The sequence below is a fragment of the Eretmochelys imbricata genome, chromosome 10 (assembly GCF_965152235.1).
Source record: "Eretmochelys imbricata isolate rEreImb1 chromosome 10, rEreImb1.hap1, whole genome shotgun sequence".
Lineage (NCBI taxonomy): Eukaryota > Metazoa > Chordata > Testudines > Cheloniidae > Eretmochelys > Eretmochelys imbricata.
Window position 1 is genome coordinate 41,704,545 of NC_135581.1, and position 19,776 is coordinate 41,724,320.

A 19,776-nucleotide genomic window follows, 5' to 3' on the forward strand; every position below is an offset into this window, starting at 1 on the left:
TGAATGATGTGGAGAAAGTGAATAGGCAAGTGTTATTTACCCCTTCACATAACACAAGAGCTAGATGTCACTCAATAAAATTAAAAGGCAGCAGGTTTAAAACAAACAAAAGGAAGTACTTCTTTACACAGTGCACAGTCAACCTATGGAACTCGTTGCCAGGGGATGTTGTGAAGGCCAAAAGTATAACAGGGTTCTAAAAAGAATTAACTAAATTCATGGAAGCTAGGTTCATCAGTGTCCATCAGTGGCTATTAGTCAGGGACACAATCCTATGTTCTCGGTATCCCTAAATATCTGACTGCCAGAATCTAGGACAAATGAGAGCGTGCTGGATCACTTGAAATTGCGCTATTCTGTTCATTCCCTCTGAAGCATCTGGCACTGGCTGTTGTCAGAGACAGAACACTGGGCTTAGATGGACCATTGGTCTGACCCAATATGGCTATTCTTCTTGATTTCAGTGGATGTTAGGAGCCTAAATGTCTTGTAAGGATCTGGACCTTAGCCTCTATTGCAGGTCTGGCACAGCACCATTGCTCACATTCCATCCACTTGCATACATTTTAACCTGCAGTGGAGATGGAGTTTGGTGTAGTCCAGGTTCTATGGAGAATTGGAACATGCACAACTGATGGGAAGCAGCCAGCACTGATGAGTATGGCCAGGGTGTTAGTCTGGTAAACTGTTATAGGAAGCAGACTTTGCAGTATGCTGTCACGTGATGCACACCTTATTATCGGTACTCTTCAGTGGTTATTTATGGATGGCAGAGTATACATCTTATTTGCATAGCTTAGTACGGAGTTAATTAAAGTAATTTATCTCATTCTTTTAACAGGTCCCCTAATCATTTTCCATTATGTAGCATTCAGCTTTTCTGGGTTTTTTAGTCATTTAACACAAGCATTCTCTTTGAGGGTGTTTATTTCAGAGAGCATGCATAGCACATTTGAATAGATCACTATGAGTAAATGAACTTATTTAGCAGGTGAATTCCTACATTGGGTATTTGCCTAACTGTCCTTTAATACATTTAGTAGCAGTGACTCACCACATCTCTTCTATTATCTCTATGAATAATGCAAAGTTATGACCATCCAACAGAAATACACCAACTCCTGGTTGGAAAAAATAATACTCAAAATAGAGGAAAGTGTCTGTCTATCGCTCCTTCCTTGTGTCTCTCACTCCTCATTCTACCCAGTGAGTAGCTGCTTTCTGAAACGAACCTTTCCTCCAACCCCCCCAAACCCTACCATCCCCACTCCAGTCATGCTGACATCTGCTAATGCACTTTACAAACAATGATTTTTATTTCTAGCCTGACTAGCAGTCCAGGGAATTAAACTGTGACCTGTTTCCTGTCAAGAAAGTTGCTGGTGAGTGTAGTAATATATCATTCAACTTGCATCCTCCAGGAGAGGGGAGCTGCTCCTTTGTCGGGGTGGGGAGGGGGGGAGAATGCTTAAAGGCAGAAATTTAGGAAACATTCCCATGTAAAGAGTGACCATATAAAGAGGGGAATTCTTTTTTCTGAATCAGCTCTTAACCAGCACCCAAGATTGGTCTTGTTGGAGATGGTGGGATGTAGTCATTAAATATACCATTGCACTCTTTGTAAAAGTAGGAAGGTTAGCCATGGTATCTCATTTAAATTCCACTCCTGGTGATATTCCGGCTTTGCTTTTGCTTCATTTCTGTGCATTGGCAGAAAGCTACTTGGTTCAAACCAGAGCTGGCTGCATTGCAATGAAGGCTGAAAATGGACCAAATGCTTTGTTAATTTAGAGTTAATGTTAGAATCATAGAAATGTAGGACTGGAAGGGTCCTCGAGAGGTCATCCAGTCCATCCCCTGCATGATGAAGCGGGGTCATCCCTGACAGGTGTTTGTCCAAACCCTTCTTAAAAACCTCCAGTGATGGGGATTCCACAACTGCCCTTGGAAGCCTATTCCAGAGCTAAACTACCCTTATAGTTAGAAAGTTTTTCCTAATATCTAACCTAAATCTCCCTCGCTGCAGATTAAGCTCATTACGTTTTTGTCCTACCATCAGCGCACATGGAGAACAATTGATCCCTGTTTTCTTTAACATATTAGAAGACTGTTATCAGGTCCACACTCCATCTTCTTTTCTCAACACTAAACATGCCCAGTGTTTTTAATCTTCCCTCATAGGTCAGGTTTTCTAAACCTTTTAGTTTTTGTTGCTGTCCTCTGACTCTCTCCACATCTTTTTTTAAAGTCTGGCATCCAGAATTGTACCCAGTACTCCAGCAGCAGTCTCATCAGTACTGAGCAGAGCAGAGCAGAGCAGGACAATTACCTCCCATGTCTTACATACGACAGTCCTGTTAATATATCCCAGAATGATATTTGCCTTGTTTGCAACAGCTTCAGATTGGCTAATATTCAATTTGTGATCCAGAAAAAGCCTCAGATCCTTTTCAGCAGCACTACTACCTAGCCAGTTATTCCCCATTTTGTATTTGTGCCTTTGATTTTTCATTTCTAAGTGCAAACTACTTTGCACTTGTCTTTATTGAATTTCATCTTGTTGATTTTAGACCAATTCTCCAATTTGTCATGGTCGTTTTGAATTCTAATCCTGTTCTCCTAAGTGCTTGCAACCCTCCCAGCTTGGTGCCACCTGCATATTTTATAAGAATACTCTCTGCTGCATTATCTAAGGAAAGGTCCCCAAAGGGATTTAGACATTGCAACACCAAGCTTTGTGGTGCCTAACTTTTAGAGGCCTAGAAAATCACAGGTTCAACACTGAGATCTGCAACACTGGGTTAGGTATCCATTGCATAGGGAGAGATCAGCGCCTTGGAATGCAATCCACAAAAGCCAACACATTAGCCCCCACCTAAGCTAGCCAATGGGAGATGATGACAAGAACAAAGGGTGTGTAAGCCACACACCTTTCATGGAGATAGGCACCTAAGTCCAGGCTGCAGGGAGGCGTCTTTCTCCCCCTCTGCCAGGTGAGGCGGGGGCTGTACCTGGGTCTCCCACATCCCAGGTAAGTACTCTAACCACTGAGCTAAGAGATGTTAGGTGGGCACCACCTCCTTCTCTGGCCAGACTCTGAATTGGACCCAGTCTGCTAGGTAGTCTCTGAGCATGTCTGCTGGAGTGGGCCCTGCACACAACTTAGGTGGCTGAACGCCTTTCTTCCCCTGGCTTGTGAATCGCTCTGGGGCTCAGGCAGAAGAGAGGAGTCCAGACACAGGAGAGAGGCAGCTGTTCACATGCCCAGAAACAGGAGCGTGGGGACCCAGGGAACTTTTACTCTGAAAAGCTCAGTTGCGGAGAGAGTTTAGGCAGCTACAGAGTTTACAGGAGTTTTCTAAATCACAGTGGAGCCAAAACTGGGACGTAGGCACATAACACCTGACTTAGATGCCTGCGTCTGGAGTTTAGGTGGAATAGTAACTTCATGGATTCCACCATGGCTCATTAATGAGAACGTTGAATAGTGCGAAACCCAGGACAGACCCCTGAGGGTATGTCTACACTGCAACCAGACACCCTCAGTTCCTGTGCCAGCAGATTCGGGCTCAGACTAAAGTGCTGTTTAATTGTTGTGTAGACATTTGAGCTCAGGCTGCAGCCTGTGCTCTGGGACTCTCCCACCTCGCAGGGTCCTAGCACCCAGGCTCCAACCAAGCCCAAATGTCTATACAGTAGTTAAATAGCTCGTTAGCCCAAGCCCCATGTGCCGGAGTCAGCTGGCACAGGCCAGCTGCGGGTTTTTAATTGCAGCATAGACATACCCTGAGAGACCCCACAAGATGCATCCTCCCAGTCTGACAGTGAACCATTGATGATTACTGTCTGAGTGTGGTTTTTCAACCAGTTGTGCACCTACCTCATAGTAATTTTATCTAGACCACATTTTCCTAGTTTGCTTATGTTATGTGGGACTGTGTCAAAAGCCTGACTAAAATCAAGATATAGCATGTCTACTACCCCCCGCCTCCCACCCCCCCACCCTCCCCGGCGTCCACGAGGCCAATAACCCTGTCAAAGAAGGAAATTAGGTTGGTTTGGCATGATTTGTTCTCGACAAAACCATGCTGGTTATTACTCAGCACCCTATTATCCTCTGGGTGCTTACAAACTGATTGTTTGATCATTTGTTCCAGGACCTTTCCAGGAACTGAAGTTAGGCTGACTAGTCTGTAATTCCTCAAGTCCTCCTTTTCTCCCTTCTTTAAAAAACAGCACTATGTTTGCCCTTCTGCAATCCTCCTGGACCTCACCTGTGCTCTGAGTTCTCAAAGATAATCTGAGATTGCTTCAGTGGTTCCTTACTTACCCTCAGGTGAATTTCATCAGGCCCTGCCAACTTGAATACATCTAACTTATCATAATATTCTTTAACTTGTTCTTTCCCTATTCTGGCTTGCATTTCTTCCTCTTTGTTGTTGCTTAAGTATATTTTTCTTATGAAACTGTGGACACTTAAAAAATCCAGGAGAACATAAGTTAAGGTAGCATTTGTGCCCAACACAATACCAGTCTCCAAACATTAGACTGATACCGTCCATGATATTGATCCAGACCAACACACTGATACCCCTCTGACACACAATCATTTTCTGTTCCATAATAATATCCCCTCTTAATGCACACAGCCAAAAACTGAAAATCCCACTGCAGCGTGCACTCTGAACTTTGTCCTTCCAACACTACAATATTTAATTTAATGTCAGTTATTGTAAAAAAACAATCCTAGCACGTCCACACAGCATGTACTTGGTATTGAACAGAAAGCTGATTTGACTCGCTGGTCAAAAATCACAAACGAACATCTGCTAGGTATTTACACTGTGACTTTTAAAAAATCAGATCAGCTATGCAATACCCACTGCCATTCAGAAATTCACACAAATATGATTGAAATGCACATGCTCAACCTCTTTCATAGGCATATCCATAGAACATTGTAACTAAATTACAGATTAGCAGGTCAGAGTTAAGAGTGTGGGCTGCAGTGTGATTTTTTTCAGTTGTAAGGTGTGTGATAGTATTGTATTAAAAGCAAGTATGTTAGAACTGGCTGGTCAGACAGTGTGACTGAGCAGCTCAAAACAAGAGGAAGACCAGCACTAAGTCAGCTAAAATAAATCACATGCATTCCTACTGTTAATTTTCTATGTAAGCTTTTGGAAATGGGAGGGGAGCTGTGGTCAGCAAGACAGGAAATGGGAAGGGAAACATCCTTAAGCCAATCTCTCTGTAAGTTGTGGTCCCCACTATGGAAAAAGTTTGAGATCTAGTAGTCACAGCACAGAACTGCGAGTCGAGTTCTGCTCTCTGCAGTGCCACAGACTTACTGTGTGACCATTAGACTATCCCTTAACTTCCCCATGTCTCTGGTTCCTCATCTGTAAAACGGAGGTGATAATCCTTACCTACCTTTCAGGGGAGTTATGAGGCTAAATTTGTTACTATTTGGGAAGTGCTTTGGGATCCTTGGGAGGTGCTGGAGAAATGCAGTGCATTTTTATTAACAATTATTAACAATTGCTTAACAATTTTATTTTATTTTATTAACAATTTATTAACAATTATTAACAATTGCTACGAGCCCTTCCAAACATCACATGCATTTTTATTAATTTCCGTCAATAACTTAGAAAGGGCAAAAAAAGGCTTCTTACTGCAAGTATAAAATGACATTATGATGTTTGACCCCTAGGATGTTGGGATCACTGAGCAACCATTGACACTAAATTAATGATCCTTCACTAAGTGTGTTGCATTTGACCTAGATATGGGTGAGCTGTGGCTTCCTCATTGTTGCATTTATAACTTCTAGGAATTCTGGTTAGCAAGTTCCACTAGGCACCTCTTTTTGCAGTGTGGGAATGGTGTCTAGGCCAAAATCCTGGTACTTTTCAACCTCAGTTATCTTCTTCGTAGAGGCCAAAAGTTGTATTTGCTCGCCATTTGGGGCACTCATTAGTGAGTAGTCAGTACACTGGATATAGATGCTCATTGTCTCTATTCCATATGTGATGCCTTCTAAATGCCAGGAACAAAAGGAATCGATGGCATTTGTCTTGACTCACTTCTCCAAACCTGGGCTAAAACGCTGCTTTAAGTACCACATGGAAATGAAGGTTATGACTTAATCTCTGCTTGTCTGCCTCACAAAACAACTGTGTGTGTGTATGTGCACGCGCCCGCAAAACTCGAAACTCAGCATTATAATGTCAGTGGCACTGCCGTTGATCAGGTCAAGGCTGACATGTGTTGACAGAGCTAGGAGGGGGTCCTAGGACTGGAGCAGCAGAGACTGCAGTATTCAGGACCACAGGGAGCTGGCAGAGCTGTGTATCTGGATTAATCTACAGTGGACTGGAATACGAGGGAGTGCTACAAATCAGGATTGAAGTATATTGCTCAACCTGTGTGTGGGAAATTTCCTGCTACTCACACTGACTAGTTAGCCAATGCCATCAGTTTCTCACTCTCTGCTGAACCCTAAAATCACCTGCTGATGTTGAGAAAGGCAGGCAGAGAAATCAAAAGATCTCTGCAGAAAGCGACTGTCACCTTTATGTGTATGCAGGGCTGGCTGCTGCTTTAGCTTTCATCTGCTTCCTTTGAAACTTGGGGAGGAATAATGCTCTTCTTCTGTGTGTGCATCTCCCTCTGTATTCCAACAGTTAGATTAAAGATGGCTGAAAGGATTTTTCTCTTGGGAACACATATACCAATTTCTTCCAGACTTGCATGCTGTTGTGTGATTATCTAAATTACTTGAAAAGGAAAGCTGCGTCATCATATCAGGCCCTTAATAAACAAGTTTGCAGCTTGAATTTGTTCAGTACTAGCACGTATTGCGATATGGAATGACGGTGCTCTGAGGCATACAGACTCATCTCGTTGCTTCTAACATCAGCTACTGTGCTCGCATGCTAGATAGGCAGTTGCACTGGGTATGTGGCAGGGCAATGACCATGCATCGAAGAGCAAGATAAAATTATCTGATGGGATTTTCAGAGGCACTCACTGTTGGCCTAACTTTGCGTCCACTTAAGTTCATTACGATGGGCTTCAATGGGACCATATTTAGGTCAATGCTGAATACTTCTGAAAATCCCCACTCTGTGTGTTGTGTGTGTCTCTGTCTGTCTGTCTGTTTGTCTGTGTGTATATATATCTTACGTTTGGGGAGTGCAATTTTCATTGATCTATACAGAGAAGTCTTTTGTTAACAAAATAAAGATGAGGGGTCAGATCCCCAGCTTGCACAAATTGATACAGCTCCATTGAACTTGCTAGAGCTATGCTGTTTTATACCAGCTGAGAATCTAGCCAAAGATACAGGCGGAAGGAGTAAAATTCTTACCTAGATCTTAATTCTGAACATCCCAAAGTTGGGTGTGGTTGATGCAAACCCATCTTGGCTATGTAGCCAATTTGCCAAGAAACATGTGCTATGTCTGTTTCACAGATCAAATTCTGTGCTTGGTTATATCAATGAAAATCCAGAGCAGCTCCACTGAAGAGTGCCCCTGGTGTAAATAGGAGTGGAATTTATCTCTTGTATTGTAAGCCTTTTGGGACAGTGACCTTGTCTTCCTCTTTGTACTCTCCATGGCAAAGAATATCTTGGTTGCTCAGGAAATGAAGAATAAATAAAATATCTTGTGACTGTGTGAGTAAGCAAACAAAGCCAATAGATGAGTTTGTCCTGTGCACTTCATTCATTTACTTTGACAAGCACATTTTAATTTTAATTGTTTATGCTACTTCTACATGATATACTACAGGGCATTTACTGCTATTTTAAGAAGTAATGCAATCTTGGTGATAATGAGGCCACGTTACATTGATGTCTCCACGAGTTAAGTCTCTGAGGATTGGAGTGAGGCCACTAGGTTACTGTGAGACTCCTCAGCAAAGTCTGAGAACTAGTGAGGTTTTCTGTCTGTCTTACTCTGGATTAGCTTCTGCAGCAGCATCATGTGATCACTTATCTATTCTACTAATACTTGGTAAAACCAGCAAGTGGTTTATAACATCAGGGATTATGCTCAGACACACAGTGCTTTCCAAAAATAAAATGAATGCTGTTCTGAGAGCCCTTCAGATAATATTGATTGACCAATAAAGAAAAGACCAGAGTATCAGAGACTGGTTTGAGGGCACAGAAGTGAAATGTTTCCCTTGGTTACTTTGACAATGAAATACATATCTTCAGGCACGCGACTATGAGCTGTATTGATCATTTCTGCACTGCATGGGCATCCAGGGAGCACTGTCTAAACTCCCCAAATCCAGTTTCCGCACACGCTAGGCACAGTGAGAAATCTAAGCTGAATTCTCAGGCTCCATGTAGTGCAGAGTCCTCTTTCTGATCGTGATCAGCACCATCTGCTTCAGAGGCAGGTTCAAGAAACCCGAAGTGGGCAGTTCTGAGAGAGCCTGCTCAAAGCACTACATTCCTTCTGACTCCCAAAGATCAAAGGTTGGCTTATGCCGGAAGTGGGAGGGTTTGTATCCCTTCCATTAGCTTTTTTTTTGTAGTGTTTGTTTATTGTTAGAATGGTGGTTGTTTTTGTCAGCCATATAAATGTCTTGGTCTCTTGGGTTATTGCAAAGCCCTGATCAGGATTTTGGAGTGGACACCCCCATTGCACCCTACACCCCCATCAGGACCCACCATGCCAGCAACCTAATATCCCTCTTTACGTTAAATGCCTAAATACAGTAGTCATCTGGTGTGCCCTAGATGTACCTCTGGCAGGCAGGCAGGGCTTGGGGAAGCTAATAAGAGTACAGTTCTATAAAGCAGATGACTTGGTCTCTCTCGCCCTGGGGCACCTCCTTTGGCTGATCTCCTGTCTCTGTCTCGCTTTCTAGGTTCTACTGGGATCTGACCATGCTGCTCCTGATGGTGGGAAACCTGATCATTATCCCTGTGGGCATCACTTTCTTCAAGGACGAGAACACCACCCCATGGATCGTTTTCAATGTGGTCTCAGACACCTTCTTCCTCATCGACCTGGTCCTCAACTTCCGGACCGGCATCGTGGTAGAGGATAACACCGAGATCATCCTTGACCCCCAACGAATTAAGATGAAGTACCTGAAGAGCTGGTTCGTGGTGGATTTTATCTCCTCCATCCCTGTGGACTATATCTTCCTGATTGTGGAGACCCGTATCGACTCGGAGGTTTACAAGACTGCCCGGGCTCTGCGTATCGTACGCTTCACCAAAATCCTCAGCCTTTTGCGCCTGCTAAGGCTCTCCAGGCTCATCCGCTACATCCACCAATGGGAGGAGGTGAGCAGAGGCTGTGTTTCATGTTCACTTGGGTCCTGAGGCCCCTTTCCCCTCACACCAGGAGCGCGGTTCCTCCCACTTCACACCACTGTAAGTGGGAGAAGACTTGGGTTCTAGATGTGGCTCTTGGCAAGTTGTCAGGAGGACCCTCAACCTGGCAAAATTTAGGCACTGTTGCTTTAGACTGTACTGTCTCTTTAAGGGTCATGATGTAACGTTGGATGATGTTGCACTGTTTAAAATGAGAGTAAATTCAGGTCATCCCACTGCATGTCATATGAGATTGTAGAGTACCTGCAAGGAGAAATGGATAGCCAGTCTGCCTGCTGTTGCTTTTCCAGAGCCAGAAAGCACTACCAGGTAAATCACCTAGGGCAGGGGTTCTCACAACAAACTCACAACTCTGAGTGTGGCCACGAAATCGTGCAGGGGGCCGCTCTGACAATCTTTCCTAAAATATTTAATTAACTCTAGGAAAAACAAATAAATATGCACAGATACATATCCAAGTTCCGACCCACCTCTGTCCCTATCTCCAGTGGCCTTTCAGCAAGAGCCCGCCCTGGGGAAGGTGGGTTGGGAACTCATCGGCTGCCTGCAGAGTCCCAGGCTCTCCATGCCCTGGCTGGGTGGGAGTGGGGGAGCTGATCAGAGGAGCACCCCAACAACCGAACATTGTAGCTGCTTTCACAGACAACAGTTGCCACAGGCCCCACGCACACTGGCCCCTCGTGTCTCCAGAGGCGCTGCCCAGAATGCAGGGCACTGATCCCTGCTGGTGGAACATGCTGTTGGTAACAGCTATTCAGGAGCAACAGCTGGGTGCTGCAGGGAGGGACCACTGCTTTCTGGGCGGGGAGATGGAGGGTAAGGGGTGGGCTGTGACTTAAGCTGTTCGGGAGGTGGTGGAACCTTTACATTGTCTCCCCCCCCCACACACACACACTATAAACGTATACATTGGGGAGGGGCAATGCCCCCCAATTTCCATCCATACTTTAGAGGCTGTCGTGGCCACAAAAAATCTGCAGGTGTCTGCGTTTGAGAAACGCTGACTTAGGGTATCAGCCTCTCTGCAGGTGCCTGCACAGACATGGACTTGGCCACAGATACATGTTTTCATGAACCTGCAGCACTTGTTTATCCAAGTGACTTAGTTCATTACATGCTTATCTCTTGAGTAAAGAGCTTGGTGATGTATTTATAACCTGCCAGTTTTTCTAAATTCTCAAGCGCCATGTTCAGGGGAAAAAGAAGCCAGACAATCTGTCGGCAAACAGGCATTGCTTGGTGATAAGGAGAAACCTAACAATCCGGCCCCCCGCACCTCCCTGGCCCTGCAAGGAAATTCCAACTTATGGGTGCTGGTACTCTGGTTCCCAGGTTGGTTTGATTGGAGCCCCCTGCCTTGGCTATGGCCTAAGAAATGATCACCTCACAGTCCCTTGCTCCCTCCACAGGAGCAGGGAAGGAGCACCTGGTACTTATACCCAGGTCTCAGGAGCATTTCTGCAGTGGAGGAAAGGCTGGACAAGTGTCATGCATTTTTCTCTTCTCTGTACCCCAGCTAGTCCTGGGTTCCCCAGTTTTGGGAGCACTGATTTTATGCAATTGTGCCATTTCCTGTCATGCTTCCCACAGCGGCATGGCTAAGGAGGGAGTGTCCGCAGTCACTGTGAAATCCCTGGGGTTCATCTGTGTGTCCTTATTAATAAAAATTTGTATTAGAGTAGTGCTAAGGGTCCCCAATCAAGATCGGAGCCCCATTATGCTTGGCACTGTGTGGGGAGACAGTGAGGGGCAGTCGCCCCAAATAGCTTGTAAATAGAGAAGACAGATGAAAGTGGGGAAGAAAAGTAGAGGCATGGGCGGAGGGAGTGGCTTTCCCCAGGTCACACCGCAGGTCAGAAGCAGAGCTGGGAACAGAATCCAGGCCTCCTCGTTCCAATCAGAGAGCAGAAACAATACCATATGAATTAAGTGTCCAAACACACAATATGAATTGTGAGTAGATGAAGCAAACAAATCCATAGCCTGAAAATTGTCCGTCCAAAACCGTCCATTAATACTGATGAATAAATATGACTGATAAGATCAGTATCCATTCACAAATGACTCAGAATAGGATTAATTCAGGCACAAATATTTGTGATGAGTAGAATCATAGGACTGGAAGGGACCTTAAGAGGTCATCTAGTCCAATCCCCTGCACTCATGGCAGGACTAAGTATTCTCTAGACCATCCCTGACAGGTGTTTGTCTAACCTGTTCTTAAAAATCATAAAATCAAAGACTTTAAAGTCAGAAGGGACCATTATGATCATCTAGTCTGACCTCCTGCACAATGCAGACCACAGAATCTCACCCACCCACTCCTGTAACAAACTTCTAACCTATGTCTGAGCTATCGAAGTCCTCAAATCATGGTTTAAAGACTTCAAGGTGCAGAGAATCCTCCAGCAAGTGACCCATGCCCCACACTGCAGAGGAAGGCGAAAACCACCCAGGGCCTCTGCCAATCTGCCCTGGAGGAAAATTCCTTCCCAACCCCAAATATGGCAATCAGCTAAACCCTGAGCATGTGGGCAAGACTCACCAGCCAGACACCCAGGAAAGAATTCTCTGTAGTAACTCAGATCCCACCCCATCTAACATCCCATCACAGGCCATTGGGCATATCTACCACTAATAGTTGATCAATTAATTGCCAAAATTAGGCTATCCCAACATATTGTCCCTTCCATAAACTTATCAAGCTTAGTCCTGAAGCCAGATGTGTCTTTTGCCCCCACTGCTTCCCTTGGAAGGCTATTCCACAACTTCACTCTGATGGTTAGAAACCTTCATTTAATTTCAAGTCTAAACTTCCTAACAGCCAGTTTATATCCATTTGTACTGAGCTAAAATAATTCTCCCCCGTCCATGGTATTTATCCCTCTGTTATATTTATAGAGAGCAATCATACCTCCTCTAAGACTTCTTTTGGTTAGGCTAAACAAGCCAAGCTCTTTGAGTCTCCTTTCATAAGACAGGTTTTCCATTCATCAGATCATCCTAGTAGCCCTTCTATGTACCTGTTCCAGTTTGAATTCATCTTTCTTAAACATGGGACACCAGAACTGCACACAATATTTCAGATGAGGTCTTACCAGTGCCTTGTATAATGGTACTAACAGCTCCTTATCACTACTGGAAATACCTCGCCTAATGCATCCCAAGACTGCATTAGCTTTTTTCACGGCCATATCATGAAAAAAGCGGCTCATAGTCATCCTGTGATCAACCAATGATGGAGATTCCACAACCTCCCTAGGAAATTTATTCCAGTGCTTAACCACTCTGACAGTTAGGAAGTTTTTCTTGATGTCCAACCTAAACCTTCCTTGCTGCAATTTAAGCCCATTTCTTCTTGTCTTAACCTCAGAGCTTAAGCAGAACAATTCTTCTCCCTCCTCCTTGTAACAACCTTTTATGTACCTGAAAACTGTTATCATGTCCCCTCTCAGTCTTCTCTTTTCCACACTAAACAAGCCCAATTTTTTCAGTCTTCCCTCATAAGTCATGTTTTTGAGACTTTTAATCATTTTTGTTGCTCTTCTCTGGACTTTCTCCAATTTGTCCACATCTTTCCTGAAATGTGGTGCCCAGAACTGGACACAACACTCCAGTGGAGCCCTGATTAGTGCAGAGTAGAGTGAAAGAATTACTTCTCGTGTTTTGCTTACAACGCTCCTGCTAATACATCCCAGAATGATGTTTGCTTTTTTTGCAACAGTGTTACACTATTGACTCATATTTAGCTTGTGGTCCACTATGACTCCCAGATCCCTTTCTGCAGTACTCCTTCCTAGGCAGTCATTTCCCACCTTGTATGTGTGCAATTGATTGTTCCTTCCTAAGTGGAGAACTTTGCATTTGTCCTTATTGAATTAAATCCTATTTACTTCAGACCATTTCTCCAGTTTGTCCAGATCATTTTGAATTATAATTCTATCCTCTAAAGCACTTGCAACCCCTCCCAGCTTGGTATCATCTGCAAACTTTATAAGTGTAAACTCTCTATGCCATTATCTAAATCACTGATGAAAATATTGAACAGAACCAGACCCAGAACTGATCCCTGCAGGACCCCACTCGCTATGTCCTTCCAGCATGACTGTGAACCACTGATCACTACTCTCTGGGAATGGTTTTCCAACCAGTTATGCACCCACTTTACAGTTGCTCCATCTAGATTGTATTTCCCTAGTTTGTTTATGAGAAGGTCATGCGAGACAGTATCAAAAGCTTTATTAATGTCAAGATATACTATGTTAACTGCTTCCCCCATCCACAAGGCTTATTACCTGTCAAAGAAAGCTATCCGATTTGTTTGACATGAGTATTCTGACTCTCTCTAACCCAGGAGTTTGTAGTGTTGAAGGAGCATGAATCTGTTCCTTTCTGTGCTATTGTTCTGCTGGTCCAAGAGAATTAAATAATTTGGGTGCTTCTTGTACTGAACTTGTTTAAAACATCAGCAATTAAGAGCTAATCAGGAACCCTCTTCCCCTGCTACTCTCCTATCTCACAGTGGGCAGCGGCCCCTAATTTTGAGTCTGATAACATGACTAATGTGTGGTTTATTGCACCTTTGCTGCCGGCGACACTAAGCCCAGGGGTGGCTACCATTCGCATTACATCTCCAGATGCTCTGGAACACTCTGAAGATCGTGCTCTCCAGCGAGGTGTTATGCTGCAAGTGGAAGGGACAGATGGCGATGTATTGCCACTGGGGACTGCAATGCAGATCCCAGCAGTGCAAGCCCAGCCCTTTCTTTGGCACAGGACTGAGCCAAAACAGCTGGTTCTCAGGGATGACCCAATGGTAGGAAGGTTTCTTGGTTTTGGGTGGAGCAGCAAGAGATGTCCTTGTGGGGTGTCACATGCTACAAAGCAGTGAGGTGTCAGGGAGGAGAGTTACTCCTCCTCCTTGGGCAGGGTTAGTCTGTCCTGCTCACTGGAATCACACAGACAGTTCTCGTGTCTCTTACCCTGAAGTGCCTACAGCTGATCTGTCTCAGATGACAAGTTCCCATGCAGCTCTCCTCACTGCACAGGCTCACTGTCACGGGCCAGAAATGTACAGCTATAGCAGGGAGCCATGTGAGACTGGATTGACTGTGGGGGCAGGGCGTGAGGTGGAGGGCCAGCCAACCAGAGAGAGACAGAACAATGTGGGGGGTGGAGGGGAAGTGAGGGTCTGTCTGCGCTGAAGGGCTAGCTGATATGGGGAAATGGCTGCATGTGTGTGGGCAAGCTGAGGAGAGGCTAACATGAAGTCACTCTTCCTTGTTAACTAGTGACCCCCATTGTCATCATTCTGTGTCTCTAACTAGCCAGCCCCGTACACACACAGCGGGGGTGTGGAGGGTAGCTAGGGAGAGGGGGAGGAGAGGGTGGGGAACATAGAATCATAGAGGATTAGGGTTGGAAGAGACCTCAGGAGGTCATCTAGTCCAACCCCCTGCTTAAAGCATGACCAACACCAACTAAATCATCCCAGCCAAGGCTTTGTCAAGCTGGGCCTTAAAAACCTCTAAGGATGGAGATTCTACCACCTCCCTAGGTAACCCATTCCAATGCTTCACCACCCTCCTAGTGAAATAGTGTTTCCTAATATCCAACCTAGACCTCCCCCACTGCAACTTGAGACCATTGCTCCTTGTTCTGTCATCTGCCACCACTGAGAACAGCCGAGCTCCATCCTCTTTCGAACTCCCCTTCAGGTAGTTGAAGACTGCTATCAAATCCCCTCTCACTCTTCTCTTCTGCAGACTAAATAAACCCAATTCCCTCAGCCTCGCCTCGTAAGTCATGTGCCCCAGCCCTCTGATCATTTTTGTTGCCCTCCACTGGACTCTCTCCAATTTGTCCACATCCTTTCTTTGGGGGGGACCAATATTGGATGCAGTACTCCAGCTGTGGCCTCACCAGTGCCGAATAGAGGGGAATAATCACTTCCTCAATCTGCTGACAATGCTCCTACTAATACAGCCCAAGATGCCATTGGCCTTCTTGGCAATGAGGGCACGCTGCTGACTCATATCCAGCTTCTCGTCCACTGTAATCCCCAGGTCTTTTTCTGCAGAATTGCTGCTTAGCTAGTTGGTTCCCAGCCTGTAGTGGTGCATGGGATTCTTCCGTCCTAAGTGCAGGACTCTGCACTTGTCCTTGTTGAACCTCATCAGATTTCTTTTGGCCCAATCCTCCAATTTGTCTAGGTCACTCTGTATCCTATCCCTACCCTCCAGCATATCTACCACTCCTCCCAGTTTAGGGTCATCTGCTAACTTGTTGAGGGTGCAGTCCACGCCATCCTCCAGATCATTAATGAAGATCTTGAACAAAACCAGCCCCAGGACCAACCCTTGGGGCACTCCGCTTGATACCGGCTGCCAACTAGACAGCAAGCCGTTGATCACTACCCATTGAGCCCGACAATCTAGCTAGCTTTCTATCCACCTTATAGTCCATTCATCCAGCCCAAACTTCTTTAATTTGCTGGCAAGAATCCTGTGGGAGACTGTATGAGAAGCTTTGCTTAAGTCAAGGAATAACATTTCCACTGCTTTCCCTTCATCCACAGAGCCTTTATCTCGTCATAGAAGGCAATTAGGTTCATCAGGCATGACTTGCCCTTGGTGAATCCATGCTGACTTTTCCTGATCACTTTGCTCTCCTCTAAGTGCTTCCGAAATGATTCCTTGAGGATCTACTCCATGATTTTTCCAGGGACTGAGGTGTGGCTGACTGGCCTGTAGTTCCCCAGATAATCCTCCTTCCCTTTTTAAAAAGATGGGCACTATATTAGCCTTTTTCCAGTCATCTGGGACCTCCCCTGATTGCCATGAGTTTTCAAAGATAATGGCCAATGGCTCTGCAATCACATCCACCAACTCCTTTAGCACTCTCGGATGCAGTGTGTCCAGCCCCATGGACTTGTGCTTGTCCAGCTTTTCTAAATAGTTCTGAACCGCTTCTTTCTCCACAGAGGGCTGGCCACCTCCTCCCCATACTGTGCTGCCCAGTGCAGTAGTCTGGAAGCTGACCTTGTTCGTGAAGACAGAGGCAAAAAAAGCATTGAGTACGTTAGCTTTTTCCACATCCTCTGTCTTTAGGTTGTCTCCCCCATTTAGTAAGGGGCCCACACTTTCCTTGACTTTCTTCTTGTTGCTAACATACCTGAAGAAACCCTTCATGTTATTCTTAACATCCCTTGCTAGCTGCACCTCCAATTGTGATTTGGCCTTCCTGATTTTACTCCTGCATGCCTGAGCAATATTTTTATACTCCTCCTTGGTCATTTGTCCAAGTTTCCACTGGTTGTAAGCTTCTTTTTTGTGTTTAAGATCAGCAAGGATTTCACTGTTAAGCCAAGCTGATCGCCTGCCATATTTACTATTCTTTCTACACATTGCGATGTTTTGTTTCTGCAGCCTCTATAAGGATTCTTTGAAATACAGCCAGCTATCCTGGACTCCTTTCCCCCTCATGTTATTCTCCCAAGGGATCCTGCCCATCAGTTCCCTGAGGGAGTCAAAGTCTGCTTTTCTGAAGTCCAGGGTCCATATTCTGCTGCTTTGCTTTCTTCCCTGTGTCAGGATCCAGAACTCAACCAACTCATGGTCACTGCCTCCCAGGTTTCCATCCACTTTTGCTTCCCCTATGAATTCTTCCCTGTTTGTGAGCAGCAGGTCAAGAAGAGCTCTGCCCGTAGTTGGTTCCTCCAGCACTTGCACCAGGAAATTGTTCCCTATAGTTTCCAAAAACTTCCTGGATTGTCTGTGCACCGCTGTATTGCTCTCCCAGCAGATATCAGGGTGATTGAAGTCCCCCGTGAGAACCAGGGCCTGCAATTTAATAATGTCTGAAGAAAGCCTAGTCCACCTCATCCCCCTGGTCCGGTGGTCTATAGCAGACTCCCACCATTACATCACCCTTGTTGCTCATGCTTCTAAACTTAATCCTGAGACTCTCAGGTTTTTCTGCAGTTTCATACTGGAGCTCTGAGCAGTCATACTGCTCTCTTACATACAGTGCAACTCCCCCACCTTTTCTGCCCTGCCTGACCTTCCTGAACAGTTTATATCCATCCATGACCGTGCTCCAGTCATCTGACTTATCCCATCAAGTCTCTGTTATTCCAATCACATCATAATTCCTTGACTGTGCCAGGACTTCCAGTTCTCCCTGCTTGTTTCCTTGATTTATGTACATGCACCTTCCCTTTCTGTGAACAGACAACCCCGACTTCCTCCATGGGCTTATGGCAAAGGCTTTAACAAAAATTCCGCTAATGTTCACTTGAACTAAAATGTAAATTCATTCAATTCATGATAGTCATTTGTATTTGCTTTCTAAAAGTATTCCTGCAAACAAGTGTCCTGGCAGGGATGACTATGGAAAGAGCCAGTTTTAAATAACTAGGAGAGAATATTCTTGGAAAGCAGATTCGAGCTTGAAACCTTGTGTTAAAATCCTCCGGTCAGGGAACAGAAACAAGACCATGTGCCTCTGATTCCACCAGATGGGACCATTGTGGTCAACCTCTGATCTGTGCATCCAATCAAAACAAGGCCGAGTGGTTCAGATTTTGAATGTTAAATACAATAAAAATCTTTGCTCATACAAAGTTCAAACTGAGAAAGAGGCAAAACTGACTGAATAATAAATCTAATTTGCTGAGCTTTGCCAGTAGCACCTACCCTAACACTCAGTACTAGTATGTAGTACCATGTATAGACTTGTCGGTCATTTGAGGTGAAAGCCAATGTTTCCTTAGTGAAATTAAATGTGTATCTGGAGAACAGTGGAATATCCTTCTTGAGAAATCTGTTTTTAAACAGCAAAATGACAGCGCTGGTTAAATTTTTGTTTTGGACAAAAAAAATGGTGCTTTCAATACAATGGACTTTTCTGTGGGACTTTTTTTTTTTTTTGGTCAAAAAACCAAAAATTATTTTTGCTTTTGGAAACCAAAAACTAGAAAAATTTCAGGTTTTGGATTTTTCTTTTTTTTTTTCAATTGAAAACATGAAAACTTCTGAAGAAAAATTTAAATGACAACTTTAAAAAAAATTATTTTCCCTAGGAACAAAAAACCTTTCCCCTTCAGCGCTACCAAACAGGTTGGTGATCTTGTCCTCTGTTTCTGCTGAGTACTGGTAAGGGGTGTAGGTTTAGCCTGGAGAATATACAGCTCTCAGGGTCTGTAACTTAATTTAATGGGTATCTCAGTTCCAGAAAGACATTGGCACATTTGAGGGACTTCAGAGAAACCCAAAAAACATGATAAAAAGGAGGGATCAGCTTGTGAAGAAAGAATAAGAGTGGAGAGCAGTGGCCAGCAGCAGCACAGAAATAAGGGTGGTTAATGTGAAAAGTGATATTTGTCAATATAACTTTTCACAGCAGATTACCACCCTTACTTCTTCACTGCTGCTGCTGCTCTGGGCTGATAGCCAGAGCCCCACGGCATCCAGGTGAGAGATTGCCGGGGGGGGGAGGGGGGTAAGGAGAGCCCGAGCCCAGGCTGCCTCCTGATGTGGAAATGGTGGGGGTGGAAAGGAGAACCTGAGCTCGGGCTGCCTCCGGTGAGGGCTTGTTGGGAGGGTGAGCCCGAGTCTGGGTGGCAGGGCTCTGGCTGTTCCCTTTATCCCCACCTCCTGCGTGTGCATGGCCCTTCTTCACAGGCCCCAGCCACCCAGGGCTGACAGCCAGAGCTCTTAAAAAATGAAAAAACGCACAGCTTGCACCTCCCTTGACACAGAGGACCCTGGACTAGATGACCTCCTGAGGTCTCTTCCAACCCTAATCTTCTATGATTCATGATTCTATGATTCCCATCCCCCCCGTGGGAGGCCCGCCCCATAGTCTGAGAAGTGCTGCGCTAGAGAATGCAGTGCAGGGCGCAGTCCTGCACTGGGGATGGAGCAGATGGGTCAAATTATAGTATTACAGTGGATCTGCGAGGTCCCAACATTGTTTGGGGGCCCCAGTGTGCTAGGTTTTGAAAATGACCTCAAGGGCATTATTAATCTCTAATGTTCACAGCCAAGGCAAACCCCCACTGGAAAGTCTGTAGCATGACCCAGGACCGTCTCTGAGATTTCTGAATGAAAGCCGACCCACTGGGCACACCACTGCGGGGAGTCTAGACAGTGGACTTCCCAACTGTACATCCCCACATTTCTTTAAATGGCATGATCAAGCTTTTGGTTTAACGCCACTGGGGCAGCCTCTAGCACTCCTGCTGAAGCCCTAGTAACTTGCATTCCCACTGCATAGAATGACCAAGAGCTCTGGCATCTGTTACTTCCGGAGGAAATCCAAGCTCCACTAATTCCAACTTCCATTGATTTTAGTGAGGCAGGATTTCACCCCTGTACATGGTGAGCTGCTGTTTGACTTGTGAAAAT

At 45.1% G+C, this 19,776-nt stretch overlaps 1 protein-coding gene across 2 annotated transcripts in view; it reads left to right on the top strand.

Moving 5' to 3' along the window:
• Positions 1–19,776, top strand: part of HCN4 (hyperpolarization activated cyclic nucleotide gated potassium channel 4) — a 162,430-nt gene that overhangs the window by 32,849 nt on the left and 109,805 nt on the right. For both annotated transcript variants that reach the window (XM_077828629.1, XM_077828630.1), the window contains exon 2: positions 8,893–9,316. In XM_077828629.1, the coding sequence (XP_077684755.1) occupies positions 8,893–9,316 (424 nt within the window). The remainder of the gene's footprint in view (positions 1–8,892; positions 9,317–19,776) is intronic.